The sequence below is a fragment of the Bos grunniens genome, chromosome 10, assembly GCF_055505025.1.
Source record: "Bos grunniens cultivar Pamir isolate PY7600 chromosome 10, Bosgru_T2T1.0, whole genome shotgun sequence".
Classification (NCBI taxonomy): Eukaryota; Metazoa; Chordata; class Mammalia; order Artiodactyla; family Bovidae; genus Bos; species Bos grunniens.
This window is the reverse complement of record NC_141174.1, coordinates 59,924,224-59,943,170: the sequence shown is the minus strand read 5'-3', so window position 1 is coordinate 59,943,170 and position 18,947 is coordinate 59,924,224. Positions and strand designations below refer to the sequence as shown.

General features: G+C 35.1%; 1 protein-coding gene across 2 annotated transcripts in view; it reads left to right on the top strand.

Annotated features, from left to right (window-relative positions):
* The window catches only part of ATL1 (atlastin GTPase 1), a 74,173-nt gene that overhangs the window by 19,670 nt on the left and 35,556 nt on the right, over positions 1-18,947 (top strand). For both annotated transcript variants that reach the window (XM_086321591.1, XM_086321590.1), the window contains exons 2-5: positions 10,314-10,561; positions 12,559-12,693; positions 13,138-13,242; positions 17,262-17,312. In XM_086321591.1, the coding sequence (XP_086177717.1) occupies positions 10,314-10,561; positions 12,559-12,693; positions 13,138-13,242; positions 17,262-17,312 (539 nt within the window). The remainder of the gene's footprint in view (positions 1-10,313; positions 10,562-12,558; positions 12,694-13,137; positions 13,243-17,261; positions 17,313-18,947) is intronic.

The following is an 18,947-nucleotide window of genomic DNA, read 5'->3' as shown; positions in this document are numbered from 1 at the left end:
AGGTCCGTCTAGTCAAGGCTACGGTTTTTCCAGTGGTCATATATGGATGTGAGAGTTGGACTATAAAGAAGGCTGAGCACCAAAGAATTGATGCTTTTGAACTGTGGTGTTGGAGAAGACTCTTGAGAGTCCCTTGGACTGCAAGGAGATTCAACCAGTCCATTCGAAAGGAGATCAGTCTTGGGTGTTTGCTGGAGGGACTCATGTTGAAGCTGGAACTCTAATACTTTGGCCACCTGATGCGAAGAGCTGACTCACTGGAAAAGACCCTGATGCTGGGAAAGATTGAGGACAGGAGGAAAAGGGGACGACAGAGGATGAGATGGTTAGATGACATCACTGACTCGATGGACATGGGTTTGAGTAGACTCCGGGAGTTGGTGGTGGACAGGGAGGCCTGGCATGCTGTGATTCATGGGGTCGCAAAGAGTCGGACGTGACTGAGTAACTGAACTGAACTGAACTGAATATCTTTTAATATGTGTGAAATCATTTGATATTGTGGTTTTTGTTATTTGCTTGTTTGTATCCTTTGTCTGATTTTCCAATTTCACATTTAAATCTAAGATTTATTTGGAATTAATTTTTATTTATGGTGAGAGCTAAAGTTGAAGGTTCATTTTTCCCCCCTTATATGAATATCCAGTTGAATTAGCATCATTTATTGAAGATCATACTTTCTTCATTTATTGCAGTTGCACATTGTTTTAAGTCAGCTGCTTGTGTATTTGTGGGTCGTTTCTGAAATCTCTGGTCTTCTCTATTTGTTTACTTATTTATCCTTGTCACAATATCACTCTGCCTTGATTATTGTAAGTTTTAAGTATCTGTTGGTGTCTCTTAGTGTAAATCCCCCAACTTTGTCTTTAAGGTTGTCTTTGTGTTTTTGGCTCTTAGCCTTTCCATATGAGCTAGTTAATCTTCATAAACAGGATTTGTACAAGAAAGAAATAAGCTTGTTAAACAACTAGAAAGATTGCTGAGAATTTGATCAGTATTATAACCAAAGAATCCAGGGGAGCATTGATACATTTATTACGGAGACCCTTCTAATCTGAGAACACATACATACCTCTTTCAGTAATGTTTTGTATTTTTCTGTACAAGCCTTAAATATCTTTCATTAGATTTCAGTGGTACATTACAGTCGGCTCATACTAGATTTTAAGAGCTGACCAGGTGCATCTTTTCCCAGATCCACACTCAGTGAGTCACTCTGGTAGATTGAATTGGGTCATAGTGGTAGTATTTATAGCACAGAAATTGGCAAATGCTACAAATCAGGACTTTTCCACACCCACCTACCTCTAAGAGCTGATTGTTAAATATTTACCAGCACATATATTACTAGATGTATCAGGTTTAATAATGATATGTAAATGGAATTTGATTGTTTAAAAAATTATAATATACAGTAAAATTCAAGGTATAATGTACAATACAATTTATTCATATATTTTCCTTAGTTAAGTGTTAGTTCAAGTCCATTTCCTATTTTTAATTGGGTATTTCTTCATTATCCTTGAGTTTTGAAAGTTCTTTATGAATTCTATAAGTTTTCTTAATCAGATATATGATATGCAAATATTTTTTCCAAGTCCATGGCTTGTCTTTTCATTTTCCAAATAATATCTTTTGAAAGCAGACATTCTTAATTAATGAAGTCTAGTTTATAATTTTTTCTTTTATGGATGCTACGGTCCGGATATTTGTCAGTTCAGTTCAGTTCAGTCGCTCAGTCGTGTCCCACTCTTTGCGACCCCATGAATCGCAGCATGCCAGGCCTCCCTGTCCATCACCAACTCCCGGAGTTCACCCAGACTAGTGATGCCATCCAGCCATCTCATCCTCTGTCGTCCCCTTCTCCTTCTGCCCCCAATCCCTCCCAGCATCAGAGTCTTTTCCAATGAGTCAGTTCTTCACATGAGGTGGCCAAAGTACTGGAGTTTCAGCTTTAGCATCATTCCTTCCAAAGAAATCCCAGGGCTGATCTCCTTCAGAATGGACTGGTTGGATCTCCTTGCAGTCCAAGGGACTCTCAAGAGTCTTCTCCAACACCACAGTTCAAAAGCATCAATTCTTTAGCGCTCAGCCTTCTTCACAGTCCAACTCTCACATCCATACATGACCACAGGAAAAACCATAGCCTTGACTAGATGAATCTTTGTTGGCAAAGTAATGTCTCTGCTTTTGAATATGCTATCTGGGTTGGTCATACGTACATACTTACTTCCAAGAAGTAAGCATCTTTTAATTTCATGGTTGCAGTCACCATCTGCAGTGATTTTGGAGCCCCAAAAAATAAAGTCTGACATGGTTTCTACTGTTTCCCCATCTATTTCCCATGAAGTGATGGGACCTAATGCCATGATCTTCGTTTTCTGAATGTTGAGCTTTAAGCCAACTTTTTCACTCTCCACTTTCACTTTCATCAAGAGGCTTTTTAGTTCCTCTTCCCTTTCTGCCATAAGGGTGGTGTCATCTGCATATCTTAGGTTATTGATATTTCTCCCGGCAATCTTGATTCCAGCTTGTGCTTCTTCCAGCCCAGCGTTTCTCATGATATACTCTGCATAGAAGTTAAATAAGCAGGGTGACAATGTACAGCCTTGACGTACTCCTTTTCCTATTTGGAACCAGTCTGTTGTTCCATGTCCAGTTCTTTTTTTTTTTTTTTTTTCCATGTCCAGTTCGAACTGTTGCTTCCTGACCTGCATACAGATTTCTCTAGAGGCAGGTCAGGTGGTCTGGTATTCCCATCTCTTTCAGAATTTTCCACAGTTTATTGTGATCCACACAGTCCAAGGCTTTGGCATAGTCAATAAAGCAGAAATAGATGTTTTTCTGAAACTCTCTTGCTTTTTCCATGATCCAGTGGATGTTGGCAATTTGATCTCTGGTTCCTCTGCCTTTTCTAAAACCAGCTTGAACATCAGGAAGTTCATGGTTCACATATTGCTGAAGCCTGGCTTGGAGAATTTTGAGCATTACTTTACTAGTGTGTGACAGGAGTGCAATTGTGCGGTAGTTTGAGCATTCTTTGGTATTGCCTTTCTTTGGGATTGGAATGAAAACTGACCTTTTCCAGTCGTGTGGCCACTGCTGAGTTTTCCAAATTTGCTGGCATATTGAGTGCAGCACTTTCACAGCATCATCTTTCAGGATTTGAAATAGCTCAACTGGAATTCCATCACCTCCCCTAGCTTTGTTCGTAGTGATGCTTCCTAAGGCCCACTTGACTTCACATTCCAGGATGTCTGGCTCTAGGTCACTGATCACACAATTGTGATTATCTGGGTCATGAAGATCTTTTTTGTATAGTTCTTCTGTGTATTCTTGCCATCTCTTCTTAATATCTTCTGCTTCTGTTAGGTCCATACCATTTCATCTCTCCAAAATTCATATGTTGAAAACCTGAAGCCCAGTGAAATGGTATTAGAAAGTAGGGCCTTTGAGAGGTGATGAGGAAATGAGGGTGGAACCTTATGAATGGATGTAATGCTCTTAGAAAAGAGATCCCACAGAACTCTGCAGTCTTTCCCACCCTGTGAGGATACAATGAGAAATATGTAACTTGGTAAAAGGTCCTTATCTGACCACGCTGGCACCCTAATCTCGGACTTCCACCCTCCAGAACTATGAAAAAAAATTGTTATACATAAGCTAGCCAGTCTGTGGTGGTTTGTTGTAGCAGCCTAAAGAGACTAAAACTATGGGTCATGCTTTGGGAATCGTATCTAAGAAATCATTGCCAAATACAAGGTCATAAATCTTTTCTTTTACATTTTCTTCCAAAAATTTAATAGTTTTGGATTTACCTTAAGGTTAGTGATCCATTTTGAGTTAATATTTTGTGTAGAGTGTAATATATCTAGGTTTACTTTCTGCATTTAGATATCCTGTTGCAGTACCATTTGTTGTGAAAACTGTTCTTTCTCCATTGAATTACCTTAGCATCTTTGTCACAAATCAATTGAACATCCTAGAGAAATTAAAACATGTGTACACATACCAACTTGTACATAAAGTTTATAACAGCATTATTCATTGTAGCCAAAAGTGGAAACAACCTAAATGATTATCAACTGAATGGATAAACAAAATATAGTATATTCACACAATGGAATATTATTTGACCATAAAAAATGAAGTACTGACATGTACTGGATAAACCTTGAAAACATTATGCTAAATCAAGAAAAGTCACCAAAAGATCACATCACCTACTGTATGATTCCATTTATATGAAATGTCCAAAATAGGCAAATCTTTGATACACTAATGGTTGCCTAGGGCTGGAGGTAGGTAAGGAAGAATGGGGATGACTGCTAAGGATGTGGGTATTTTGGGAGGTGACCACAACGTTATAAAACTAATCATGGTGATAGTTTGCACAATTATTAAAAACCATCAAATCGATTATTTCCTTTAAATTGATAAATTATATGTTATGCAAATTATATTCCAGTTAAACTATTACAAAAATTAATTGACCAAGAACAAGTCAACTGATTATATATTTGTGAGGGCTTTTCTAAATTTCATTTTGTAACTTTTTGCTGCAAGTATATAACATATAAGAAATCAACTTCATATCCAGAAACTTTGCTAAATTTATTAATTATCTATATATTCTTTTGGATTCTCTGCATACCTAATCATGTCATCTGTAGATAATGATATTTGATTTCTTGTTCTCCCGCCCTTTTATCTTTGGTGAATTATCTCACCTGTTGCACTGGCTAGTACTTTCAGTGTAATGCTAATTAGAAGTAGTCATCCATGTCAGATCCCTAATTTCAGAGAAATCTTCATTATTACAAAACTAAGTATAATATTAGCTATACCTGTAGATACCATTGATCAGATTAGAGAATTTTCCTTCTATTCCTAATTTGTTGAGTTTCTTTTCAATCAGAAATAAGTGTTACATTTTTATACCTGTTTTTATGAATCTGTTGAAATTATTTTCCCTTTTACTTAATATAGCCAATTGCTTGCCTTTGAATATTAAGCTAACCTTGAATTTCTTTAATAAATAAATACCATGTAGTTGTGATATATTCGATTTTTTATTGTCTCTGGAGTTGAATTGCTATGTATTTTTAGAACTTTTTGAGTTTAAGAGACACTGGCTTATAATTTTCCTTTTTAAAATATTCTTGACACGTTTTGGTATGATAGTTTTGCTGAAAACACAAAACAAGTTGAGAATGGTGCCTTATTTTTGTTCTCTGGAAGAGTTTGTGTAAAATGCCCATTATTTTTTTTTCTAAATATTTGGAAAAATTTACCATGGAATCTCACCAACTGAGCCTGGAGTTTTATTTTGTTTTGTTTTTGCATGAAGATTTTAAAATACGAATTTAGCTAATTTTCCAGATATAAGATTATTTCTATTTTGTATTTATTCTTGTGTAGTTTTTAAAATAAATGATGTTATTTTTTATTTATCTATTTCATTAAAATTATCAAATTTATTAACAAAAATTATTCATAATGTTCTCATTATTTTTAAATATAATGTAAGATCTGTGTGATACCTTTTTTAATATCTGATAGTGATAATCTGTGGGAATTTTTCTTTTTTCTTAGGTCTTAGATTATTGAATTAATCTTGATCTTCTAGTTTATTGATTTGTGATACTATCTTTATTATTTCTTACCTTTTCTTTGCATTTAGTTTGCCATTCTTTTTCATCTTGAGATGGATGTTAGATTATGATTTTTCAAACATTTTTCTATTAAATGCATTCCAGTATAAATTTCCTCTAAGCAAGATTCTAACATGTCATATTTTCTCTACTTCTATATAAATAAGATACTACACACTAACATATTGATTTTAATATTCATATGGAAAGGATCAAAATAGCCGCTGAAGAATTGATGCTTTTGAACTGTGGTGTTGGAGAAGACTCTTGAGAGTCCCTTGGACTGTAAAGAGATCCAACCAGTCCATTCTGAAGGAGATCAGCCCTGGGATTTCTTTGGGAGGAATGATGCTAAAGCTGAAACTCCAGTACTTTGGCCACCTCATGTGAAGAGTTGACTCATTGGAAAAGACTCTGATGCTGGGAGGGATTGGGGGCAGGAGGAGAAGGGGATGACAGAGGATGAGATGGCTGGATGGCATCACTGACTTGACGGACGTGAGTCTGGGTGAACTCCGGGAGTTGGTGATGGACAGGGAGGCCTGGCGTGCTGCGATTCATGGGGTCGCAAAGAGTCGGACACGACTGAGCGACTGATCTGATCTGATCTGAGGAAGGGTTTGCCCACTATTTATAGTGACTTTTCATAAAGCTGTTTTGATTAAGATAAGGTAGGATTGCTGCATCAGTTTGTAGATAGACGAATTGATAAATGGATTAGAACAGTCATTAGATCATTTAGTGTACAACATTTTCTAATTTATTATGATTTCTTCTTTTATTCATAGGTTATTTAGAAATTTACTGCTGATTTCCAGACATTTAGGAATTTTCTAAATATCCTCTTGTTACTGATTTCTATTTTAATTTCTCTATTGTCAGAAAACATATATTATTTTAATACTTTCAAGCTTGCTGAGATCTGATTTATGAACTGGTACATGGTCTATTTGGTAAATTCCCCATATGAACTTTAAAAAATGCATGATTCTGCAATTATTAGATGTTAAATTTGGTCAGGTTGGCTAATGATACAGTTCACATCTTTGACTTTTTTGATATAATGTCTGAACTTTTAGACAATGGAGAAAAATTCCTAGAAGTATATAATGTACCAAAAGTTTCTCAAGAAGAAATAAAAAGCTTTATTACTACTAATATAATTATAGCATCATAAGTATTAATGAAATTGAGATAGTAGTTACAAATTAATCTCACAAAGAAAATGCTAGACCCAGATAGTTTTATAGGCAAGTCCTATCAAAATGTCATAAAACTATTTAATCCTTTACTACTCTTTCTGAAGATAGAAAAGGAAGAATTTGCTAATTCATTTGGTAAAGCCAATGTAACTTTGTTAATAAACCAGTCAAAAACAAAATGAGAAAGGAAAGTTATAGACTCAACTCATTTATGAATCAGTTCAGTTCAGTCACGTCTGACTCTTCACAACCCCATGGACTGCAGCATGCCAGGCTTCCCTGTCCATCACTAACTCCCAGAGTTTGCTCAAATTCATTTATAAATATAGCTGTATAAATCCTAAACAAATTTAGCAACCTGTATCTAATAGTGTGTAATTAATATTCTGCACCCTGAAAATATTAGATTTATACAAAAGTGAAAAGTTATATTACTCACTACATGGCAACCTGCTCCAGTATTCTTACCTGGAGAATTCCATGGACAGAGGAGCCTGGTGGGCCACAGTCTATGGGACCACAAAGAGTCAGACACGACCAAGCGACTTAGGAAGGTAATAGATTAAAGAGGAAAAACCATATGGTCATCTCAATAGCTTTAGAGAAGACAGTTAATAAAATTCATTTTTCCATTTATGATTTTTAAAAATCAACAGTAAACTAGAAGTAGAAGAGAACTTCCTTAACCTGATAGCATAAAATGTATCTATCAGACCACATCAATTAGAACAAATGTGACCTCAAATATTGGAGACACTTGCATTAAAATCAGAAGTTGTGCCCACTAAAATCAATCTGGGATCTAATCCCAAATTGACAATTACTGTGTGAACGCTAGTATGTATGATCTTGAAAAAGTTACTTAAGCCAACTCCTAATTTCCTTGTATATCAAAAATACAGATAATAATAAATAACTTGGTGGAGTATTGAAATAAATAAATAACACAAGAAAGCATCTGTGGTAGATTGCCTGATACAGAAATTTTTACCTGTTTTTCTTGGGCAAGGCCAGTTACATATTTGGCTCTAGTTTGCTAAGTCTGTAATAATACTTACACATATACCAGCCAGGGTTCTAAGTGTATTACATGTGTATGTTAATTCACAACAACTTTATGAGGTAGACACAAAGAGGTCAAACAACTTGCCTAAGGTTACTCAGCTAAGAAATGAGGAAGTCTTGATTGGAATCTCGGCCATCTGGTTCCAGAGCCTGTGTTTTTAACCACTACACTATACTGCCTTTCTAAAGAAAGGGGTTGTAGGTTGTATCAGTTAATTATTGCCTGTTATGTTGTATAATAAGTGGTCATAAAACCTCAGGGGCATAGAAGAATGGCATTTATTGATCACATGTTGAAATTGTTGTTAGGCAAATCTGTTCGTCTTGACTGGGCTTCCTCATGTGGCTGGGGGTTGGCTTGCTGGGGGCCCTGGCTGGAACTGGGCAGTATGCCTCTGCTTCAGGTGTCTCTCATCCTGCAGCAGACTAGTCTAGGGATACTCTCAGGATGAACAGCAGAGGTGAAAGAGCAAAATGGAAACACAAGTACTCTTTCAAGCCTCTGCTGCGTCATGTCTCACATCCTCTGCTGTGTCATAAAACAAATCACTTAGCTAACCCCAGAGTCAAAGTGGGAGGACATTATGAAGGTACATTAAAAAGGCTACGGATCTAAGAATACATCACTTGACACATTGAAGTTGTTTTATAATATACTACAAATGCCAAAGTCTAGGGTTCAGAAATCCTTATATATTAGGGATGATTTCTAAAATAGGGCCTTTGTCAGCAATAGCATTTTGACAATTAAATACAAAACTTTGAAAACACACATGCACGCACACACATACACAAACACACATAAATTTATAGAAAATAGGCAGAAACTTCTTCCAGGAATATTTAGTTCAATTTGTAATCCCAAGGTAGTGGTAGTGATGATGATCACAGCTGACCTTTATGAATTTTCTGTGTGCCCAGCCTTGTTCTCAACACTTTACATGTAGTAACTCCCTTCATCTTTCCAACAACTCTTAAATAGATACTATTAATAGTACCTGTTCTGTTTTACGGATGAAGAAACTAAGAGATTTAGTCATTTCCCAGAGTCACCCACCTTGTTTATAAGATCTCCACATAAAGTTAACTTTCAAAAGCTTTTTATTTTTTGATTGAATTATATCCAGACCACTTTGCCATGGATTTGAAGGGCTTCTATAATCTGGCCCTACCCAATTTAATTATCTGTAACTTCCATTGCTACAAAGTATAATTTTAGAATATGTGATTCTGAGTCCCTCTGTGTATTTCTTCCTACACATGTTCAGCTTTAAAAAGTGTTACAAGAATCCTTAATGTGAATAATTAAACTTATTTCTAAGGGATGAAGTGTAAACTAAAGCTATTTTATTCTTTTGCTCCAAAAGTGGAGGCCTTTGCTTTGATTTTTTTTTTCTCACTCAATAAACAGAGATCTCTGCACTGATTTAGAGCTTTCTTAAAAATAAAATTCTATTTAATTTGGCCACTTGATGAGAAAGACGAGCTGTAAGTGTTTCTGAGATACAATGTAAGCGACAGCATATATGTCCATAAAAGGAGCATTTCTAATTCCACTGTAGAAAGTGAAGAGGAACTGAAGAGCCTCTTGATGAGGGTGAAAGAGGAGACTGAAAAAGCTGGCTTGAAATTCAGCCTTTAAAAAACTGAGATCATGGCATCCAGTCTCATCACTTCATGGCAGATAGAAGGGTGAAAAATGGAAACAGTGACAGATTTTATTTTCTTGGTATCCACAATCACTGTGAACAGTGACTGAAGTCATGAAATTAAAAGATATGCCTTGCAAGGAAAGCTATGACAAACCTCAACAGCATATTAAAAAGCAAAGAGATCACTTTGCCAACAACGGTCCATATAGTAAAAACTATGGTGTTTCTGGTAGTCATGTACAGATGTGAGGCTGAGCACCACAGTTTGATACTTTCATACTGTGCTGGAGAAGACTCTTGAGAGTCCTTTGGACAGCAGGGAGATCAAACCAGTCTATCCTAAAGAAAATCAATGTTGAATATTCATTGGAAGGACTGATGTTGAAGCTGAAGCTCCAGTACTTTGGCCACCTGATGCAAAGAACCGACCCACTGGAAAAGACCCTGATGCTGGGAAAGATTGAAGGCCAAGGGAGAAGAGGGCAGTAGAGGATGAGATGGTCAGATAGCATCACTGACTCAGTGGACATAAATTTGAGCAAACCCTGGGAGATAGTGGAGGACAGAGGAGCCTGGCATGCTACATTCCATGAGGTCTCATAGATTTGGACACAACTTAGCGACAGAACAACAACAAATTCCACTGTGCTCCTGTTTCAGATGTTTGAGAATCAAGAGGTACATACACATTTCCTGTGTTCTGGGACGATTTCTGAATAAATTCTTATCTTATTCAACAGGTGGGTTTTCAGAAAAGACATATGAATGGAGCTCCGAGGAGGAGGAGCCAGTGAAAAAGGCAGGACCGGTCCAAGTCCTCATTGTCAAAGATGACCATTCCTTTGAATTAGATGAAACTGCTCTAAATCGGATCCTTCTCTCAGAGGCTGTCAGGGACAAGGAAGTCGTCGCTGTATCTGTGGCTGGAGCATTTAGAAAAGGAAAATCCTTCCTAATGGACTTCATGTTGAGATACATGTATAACCAGGTAGGGAAGAAGTTTAAAAAGTTTTCTGATTTCTGTGCTTCTATCCGTTTGTGTTTTTATTTATAGTAGTGTCCAATGTTTCCATTATTATGTTCCCTAAAGATGAACTAGTTTAAAAATGCTATCGTGTAACCATTCCAACTCTGGTGCTTTGGGGACCAAACTATATAGGCCACTTTGTCTGAAGCCACTTTGCTACATTTCCCTTAGAACGTAACACATTTTAAAAAATTCTTCTGCAAATAGACAAGTACAGTGATACAGTTATAAACTTTACATGTTAGTGTTTAAAATGCCGAATAACTTTTGTCATAATTTTTATTATAATTATTTTGTGCCCAACATTTACTATGACATTTTTCATACATGCAGCAAAGCTAAAAGAACCTTGCAGTGAATACCTGGATGTGCACTGCTTAGATTGTACCAATAACATTAATAATCTTGCTTTACTACTTTTGTTGTATCCAGCTATTCTTCCCTGTTTCAGTCTATTGCTCTATCTTATTTTTGATTCATTTCAAAGTAAATTGTTGACTTCAGTATTCTTCCCTATAAATATTTCAATATACATCATTATTATGTATTTCAGTATTTATTTAGTTTTTTTCTTTTGTTGTAACATTTACATGTAGTTACATCTGAAGTGTATATCTGTTTTGTGGGGGGAAATGTAAATACCTGGGTAGCCCCAAATCCTATCAAGTGTATCTTGCTGTTAACCTCACAAAGTTCTGTTATCTTTTCCCACTCAGTTCTCACCTTTAACCCACCCCCAAAGGCAACCAACACCGTGGTTACATTTGAAATAATAGTGTGGCATAGAAAAGAGGCTTTAGGGGGCATGCAACCAACCAAAAGCAGAAGGATAAATAGGAGATTAGAGTGGGGGAACAGAAAGAAGTTGAGAGAATACCAGTATTTTTGTCTACCCTTTTACCCATAGCAATTCAGATACAAATATGGATGTTGAGGCAGAATAGACATACTACCCAAAGAAACTTTGTGTTATGCATTTATATAATAATTAACCATTTTGGATTAATCTTTTATATAGGTGAGATATTTTTGAACAGCTTTGTAATGTTAACTTTAACATCTTCTATCTCTAGCCTCCAAACAAACCAATAACAGAATGACCAAAATACATTCAGGCTTTTAAAACAAACAAAATTCTTGCCATTTTCTATTTCTGTCATACCAACATTAGTACACTGCTTAACACAGGTAGGAAAACTGAATGAACAAAATTAGAATACTTTCCATTCTTTCAGGTTATGTAGTTTCAGGCATAACCATAATTTTAATTGTGAAATAAACATTGAAATACTTGATAATGCTTCTCACGTTGCTTATGTTAAATAGTATTTGCTCAAATTAAAGTGTAACAGATTTGATTTTGTTGTTCTACACCTATTGCTAGGTACTTATCCTCCTGCCATTTGTTCCCTCCTTCCCCAATCTGGAGAAGCATTTGTGTATATTCTTATTGTGTATATCTTGACATAATATTCTCTCTCATACCTTTATTTCTTTGTTTCTGGAATGCCCTTGCTGAGTTTGCTCACCTGGGAAATGCCTAAACATCATTCAAGTCTTAGCTCTAATATCACTTCTCCTGTGATGTCTTAACTAAGAGTTAGTTGTTTCTTTCTATATGTTTCCAGTTATGTCTAAAATACACACCCATTTTGGCATACATGTATCGCATCATAATGCTTTGTTAGCATGTCTGTCCCCCCTATTAGGCTGTGAGCTTCCTCTTATCTGGAATGATATCTTTGTATCCGCAGGATGTAGCATACCATGTGACATATGATTGCTCTTCCATATTAATTTTTTGAATGTGTAAATAAAGCAATTGTATCAGTATAATAGATGTGTATATGTTGTTTTCCTTTTGTCTGGAGTTGAAGAGGAATACTAACTGGTACAGGTGAGTAGAAGAACCTGTACTATATATCTAGTTTAGTATCATAGACTTTCTTAATTTACAGGAATCAGTTGATTGGGTTGGAGATCACAATGAACCATTGACCGGTTTTTCGTGGAGAGGCGGGTCTGAACGAGAGACCACCGGAATCCAGATATGGAGTGAAATCTTCCTTATCAATAAACCTGATGGTAAAAAGGTATGATGCAAGCTTCTTAAAGAAAATTGAATTTTCACTTACCAGCGGTTACCACTTTTCAGGATCCTCAAAAATGCTCTTTTAAAAACTAATTTTGACCATTTGACATGAAGTTTAAAAGGGAAGTGGGTAGCATCTTATTTCATGTTCCCAGCTTCCTTGCTGTTGATCACAGTAGGCAAAATCATAGGGACAGTAGAACAGCAGATCAATTAGCAATGCTGTTTCTGTTTTGTTGGATTGCCAGTGAAAATTAATCATTACAGTATTCAGCAGCAAATTAATATTTCTGTTTTCAGTGGCATTCATGGCACGTGTGAAAAATTACCTATTAAATATTCATTGCCGATGGTTTGCTTTAGTCCTTATGGTATTAACTTTGTGGTAACCCTAATGCCCTGCATGTTCTATAAGATATCAATAATGTACTCTACTTGCCTACAGGTTGCAGTGCTATTGATGGATACTCAGGGAACCTTTGATAGTCAGTCAACTTTGAGAGATTCTGCCACAGTATTTGCCCTTAGCACAATGATCAGCTCAATTCAGGTATGGAATAAAATAAATCCATTTTGATGGATATTTCTTTAAATAAAATTATGAATATATATATTTGTATGTAAATGTGGTAGTGAGACAAACAACAGAAATGTATATTATATGTATATTATTTGACTCAATTAGCATACTAGTTCTTATTATTTCTATAAGAGTAGAATTGTTTTTAATTACTGTAATCTAATTTCTGATCAGTTTTCAAATTGCCTGCTTTAACCAGAAAACATTATCTTATTGGTAATTTTTTCTATTTAAAGTCTACAATTCCCTGGTGGCTCAGACAGTAAAGTGTCTGCCCGCAATGCAAGAGACCCAGGTTCGATCCCTGGGTCGGGAAGATCCCCTGGAGAAGGAAATGGCAACCCACTCCAGTACTCTTGCCTAGAAAATTCCATGGATGCAGGAGCCTGGTGGGCTATAGTCCATAGAGTCACAAAGAGTTGGACATGACTGAGTGGCTTCCATCACTTCAAACTCAGTAATTTTAATGTATGTAGTTACATTGTAACCACCTATTCTAAGTTTTATTTAATGAAACAAAATTTATAGATGTAAAAATTATATATATATATATATATGTATACACACACACACACACACAACTTTTTATAGTACCTTAAGGTACATTTCCTAGAGAAGGAGATGGCAACCCACTCCAGTATTCTTGCCTGGAGAATTCCATGGACAGAGAAGCCTGGCAGGCTACAGTCCATGGGGTCGCAAAGAGTCAGACATTACCAAGTGACTAACACACAAAGTACATTTAGGAAAGTAAATGTCTTTCTCTCCTTTTCTCGCTCTCTATTTTTTTTAAGTATTGTTTTTGAAGTTACTGTACACTTTATAATTGTCCTAAAAGCCCTTAAGGCTTTTACTATGATCATAGCACACACAGCATAAACATTTTAAGACAATTTTTAGATATTTTCTATTCACTAGAAAGAGCAAGAAGAGAAAGTGATCAAGAAACAGACCATTAAAGAAAGGTAAAATAATTTTAAAGGGTAGGAAAGGCAGAGTGGTTAGGATGAGTAAATCAAAGCTGAGATCATAAGCCTGTAGGGAGAATGGACCTAGTGAACAGGCAACCAGGGCATGTGTAGCTAGGACAATGAAAAGATGGATAGAAGGAAGACTGAACTTTTTTATAAAGAACTTTAAAATGAAAGTCATGATTATAACCTATGATTGACTAGTTTTTTTTAAAAAAGTATAAGTTTCAGGTGTATAATATTATAGTTCACTTTTTAAAATTTAAATTTATTTATTTTAATTGGAGGCTAGTTACTTTACAATATTGTATTGGTTTTGCCATACATCAACATGAATCCGCCCTGGGTATACACGGGAACACCCCATCCTGAATACAGTGATCGCACCATAAGTCTCGTATCCATCTATCGCCACATAGTTACCCCTTTTTATCCATTTTGCCCAGCCCTCACCCCTCTTGTCCCCAGGTAACCAGTAATCTGATCTCTGTGAGTTCACTTTTATTTTATTCATTCACTTATTCCACATGAGTAAAATAACATATTTGTTTTTATCCATCTGACCCATTTCACTTAGCATAATATCATCAAAGTCCATCCATGTTGTCACAAAGGCTGTATTTCCTTCTTTTTATGGCTGAGTAGTAATCCAGTGTGTGCATGTATGTGTTATATCTTTATCCATTCATCCTTTGGACACATAAGGACTTTCTGTATCTTGGCTACTGTAAATAGTGATATATTGAACATAAGGGTGCATATATCTTTTTAAATAGTATTTTCATGTTCTTCAGATAAATACCATTACTGGGTCATATGGTAGTTCTGTTCTTAACTTTTTTAAGAATCTACATACTGTTTTCCCTAGTGGCTGCACAAATTTACAATCCTACTAATAGTATATGAAGGTTCCCTTTTCTCCACATCCTCTCCAACATGTAACTGTTCCTTATCTTTTCAATAATAGCCAGTCTAACAGGTAGGAGGTAGTATCTCATTGTGGTTTGTTTAGTCTTTTAATGTATTGTTGGATTCAGTTTGCTGATATTTTGCTGAGGATTTTTGCATTTATATTCATCAGGGAATTGGCGTAGTTTTCTTTTTTTGTGGTGTCCATCTCTGGTTTTGGTATCAGGATAATGCTGGCTTCATAAAAAGGATTTGAAAAAGTTTTAGGAATGTTTTTAGAAAGATAGATATTAAATCTTCTTTGAATGTTTTATAGAATTTGCCATTGAAGCCATCTGGTCCTGTGTTTATATTTGTTGGGAGTTTTTTGATTCCTGTTTAAGTCTCTTTTTAGTAATCAGTTTATTCAGATTTTTCTTTTTTAATGATTCAGTTTTTGGAGATTGCATGTTTCTAGAAATTTATCCATTTCTTCTAGGTCATCCAATTTGTTGACATATAACTGTTCATAGTAGTCTCTTATAATCTTTTGTATTTCTGTGATATCAGTTGTAATTTCTCCTCTTTCATTTCTGATTTTATTTATTTGAGCCCTCTTTCTTTTTCTCTTGGTGAGTCTAGCTAATAACTTGTTGAATTTATTTATCTTTTCAACTAGCTTTTAGTTACATTGATATTTTTATTTTTTAATCTCTATTTTCTTTATTTCTGCTCTCATCTATTATTTCCTTCCTTCTACAAACTTTGGGCTTTGTTCTTTTTTTCTAGTCTCTTTAGGTGTAAAATTAGATTGTTTATTTGGGAATTTTCTTGTTTTTTGAGGTAGGCCCATATTGCTATGAACTTCTTCTCAGAAGCATTTTTGCTACATCTCATGGATTTTGATGTGTGGTATTTCTGCTCGCATTTATCTTTAGGTATTTTTAAATTTCTCTTTTTATTTCTTTCATGATCCATTGGTTATTCAGTAGCACATTATTTAATCTCCACATTTTCCTGTTTTTTTCCCCATTTTTTTTCTTGTGAATGATTTCTGGTCTCATACTATTGTGGTTGGAGAAGCTGCTTTGATATGATTTCATTCTTCTTTGAATTTATTAAGGTTTTTTTTGTGACCTGACATGTCCTTGAGAATGGTTCATGTTCACTTGTGAAGTGTGTATATTCTGTGCTTTTTGACAGAATGATCTTTATGTATCTGTTCAGTCAGTGTGATCTAGTGTGTTGTTAAGTCCGATGTTTCCTTGCTGATACTCTGTCTGAATGATCTATTCACTGAGGTAGCCGTAAGATTGACTAACTTTTAAAAATATACTTCTTAATTTAATTAGCCTTTAAAATACTGACTTAATATCTAACTTCTAACAAGTCAATTAAAAATGGATTATTTTTGCCTTTTAAATAATTTTTATTTATATTTTTCCTGTAGACATTAAATATTTTCACTGAAAAATCTGCTAAGTCCTTAGTAATGACTATTATTATCTGAGAAGTAATCTGTTATTGAAAAAAGTACACAAAGTATACTGTTTGTATCAGTACATAAACAAACATCATTAACTTTTCTTTGAAGTTACTGATATTTATCCTCTTTCTCAGGAAAAAAAAGAGTTTTACTTTAATCTATTCATGAAGCAATAAAGCATGTGTCTGAGGATGTAAGCAACATATTCAGAACTTCCTTGTGATGAAATTTTCTATAGACTTAAATAATTGATTGTAAAGAAGCCAATATAATTTTTCAAGACAAAATTTTATATATGGGTTATTAAGATCCAGATTGCTATTATTTTGGTAAGCTTATAAGAATGATTATTTTAATACTAATTGATGAATTAGGTTCATGAAATAATTTTAACATTCTGCCTCCAAAACAGGTGGCTACTATATTTCTGGAACAGTTTTATGATCATTGTATTAATGCATTGTTTACTGTCTCTCAGGCTTTCTTTACTTCTCTCTCAAGGTCTTATAAATATCATTATAGAAGAATATACATGAGAGAGTTTGATTTTATGATAATTGATATTTCAAAAATAGAGAATAGCAAAATAAGTGCTTAGTTTGTTGCTTATTATTTTCTCATTTTGATTTTATTTCTTAATCAAGGTTTATAATTTATCTCAAAATGTCCAAGAGGATGATCTTCAGCACCTTCAGGTAACAGTATTTATAGTCTGTTTTATATATCTGGTAATCTTTGGGGCATGGATAGCAGAACTTTAAGATTTTGTCAGGCCTTCTTGTACTTGTAAAAGGTAACAGTCAGAAAGATTTAAAAACATAACCAAATGGAAGTTGTCACATTTCCAGGTTTCTTGTTCTAACCCTGTATGCTTATGTTCTTTCTAGTTCAGTTTTCAAAGTCCTTTGTTTCAGTAAAGCTACTTGCTTGTCGACCCTGTATACGGGAAAATATATGGCACGTTAGAGTGGAAAAAGAACTTTTGGTTTAAAAATGGCCCAAAATGTGAAGTTGAAGTCTTATGGTCAAGGATTTAATAATTGTTAGTATAATATCAGTTATATGCTAGATTTTTTTCCTGTGGGCCACTTTATAGCTATGGGTGAACACCTGATGGTAACTCATAGAATTCTATTTTAGATCTGAAAGAAACCTCAGGAACACCTAACTTATCCTTAATATTTTATGAATGAGAAATTGTTTCTGAAAAAGAATGAGTTGCCAGTTAGTGACAGAGTGGGAATAGAAATCTCATCATCTGATTGGACTCGGTGTTTCTTTCACTCTCCAGGCCGCATTTAAATCTCAAATTAGTAGAAGATTAGATATTTCCTAAAGGTAGTTCTCATCTCTGTCACACGCTCTTCTCTCTTTCAATTCATGTTATTAATAGCTACATATTAATAGAAAAACCTATTGTTTCTCTGATAGTTTCCCTCTGCTTATTTTACAGAAAATTTTGCTTTTAATATATTATCTTGGCAATAAGGGCCCTACGCAGTGTAACAGATAACAAAGGATAATAGCACAGGGTGATCTGTGAGGCTGGGACTATTATTTGGAGTTCACATCTAGCGTTACTCCCAAATATGTTTCTGGTACATCACACTGATCAGTTATGAAAAATAGACGATATGCTGAATAATTGTTAGATGTTTCTTTGAGTGAGTACAACTGCTTCTTTAGGTGTGTGTCATAACCTAGCCAGTTAATGACATGGCACTGTCCAGTACCTGTTTAAGATTTCTAAAAAAGGACTGATTTTGGACTGTGATATTGAGTAAGTAATCAATCTCTTTTTGAGATCATTTAAAATTTTTTCCTGTAAATGACATCACCTCATTCTTTCTCAGAAAAGACTGTGAGTTCAAATTATGTTAGTATATGATTCTGATGAAAATGAGTAATGATTCTGGTCCCCAGACCAGCTTTTAAACATAATATTCCAGACTTTCATTTAATTACTATAATCAGATATCTAGGTACTATCATTTGCTTTCTAGATTCCCACAGTTTTCACAGGAGAGGCAATGTAGTTCTTTGGGGGCAATTCTAAAAGGCCAAAGGAGGGAAGTCCCCTGTGTCAGCACCCTTCCCCAACTCTGAGGTGCCTCTGAAGCTTGCTACTCTTGTGTGATAAAGTGGCATTTCCTTTGTACATATCGGAAAACCCACTTGGCCAGTCTGAACAGAACTCTCTCCAGAGGCCCAATCACAGGGACCACCTCAAGTCTGTGTTCTCTAAAACCTTACATTTCTGGTGAAACAAAATGATACGGTACATCTCAATTGGGAGCAATAAAAAATAAAAGGTGGTTTATTTGATTCTT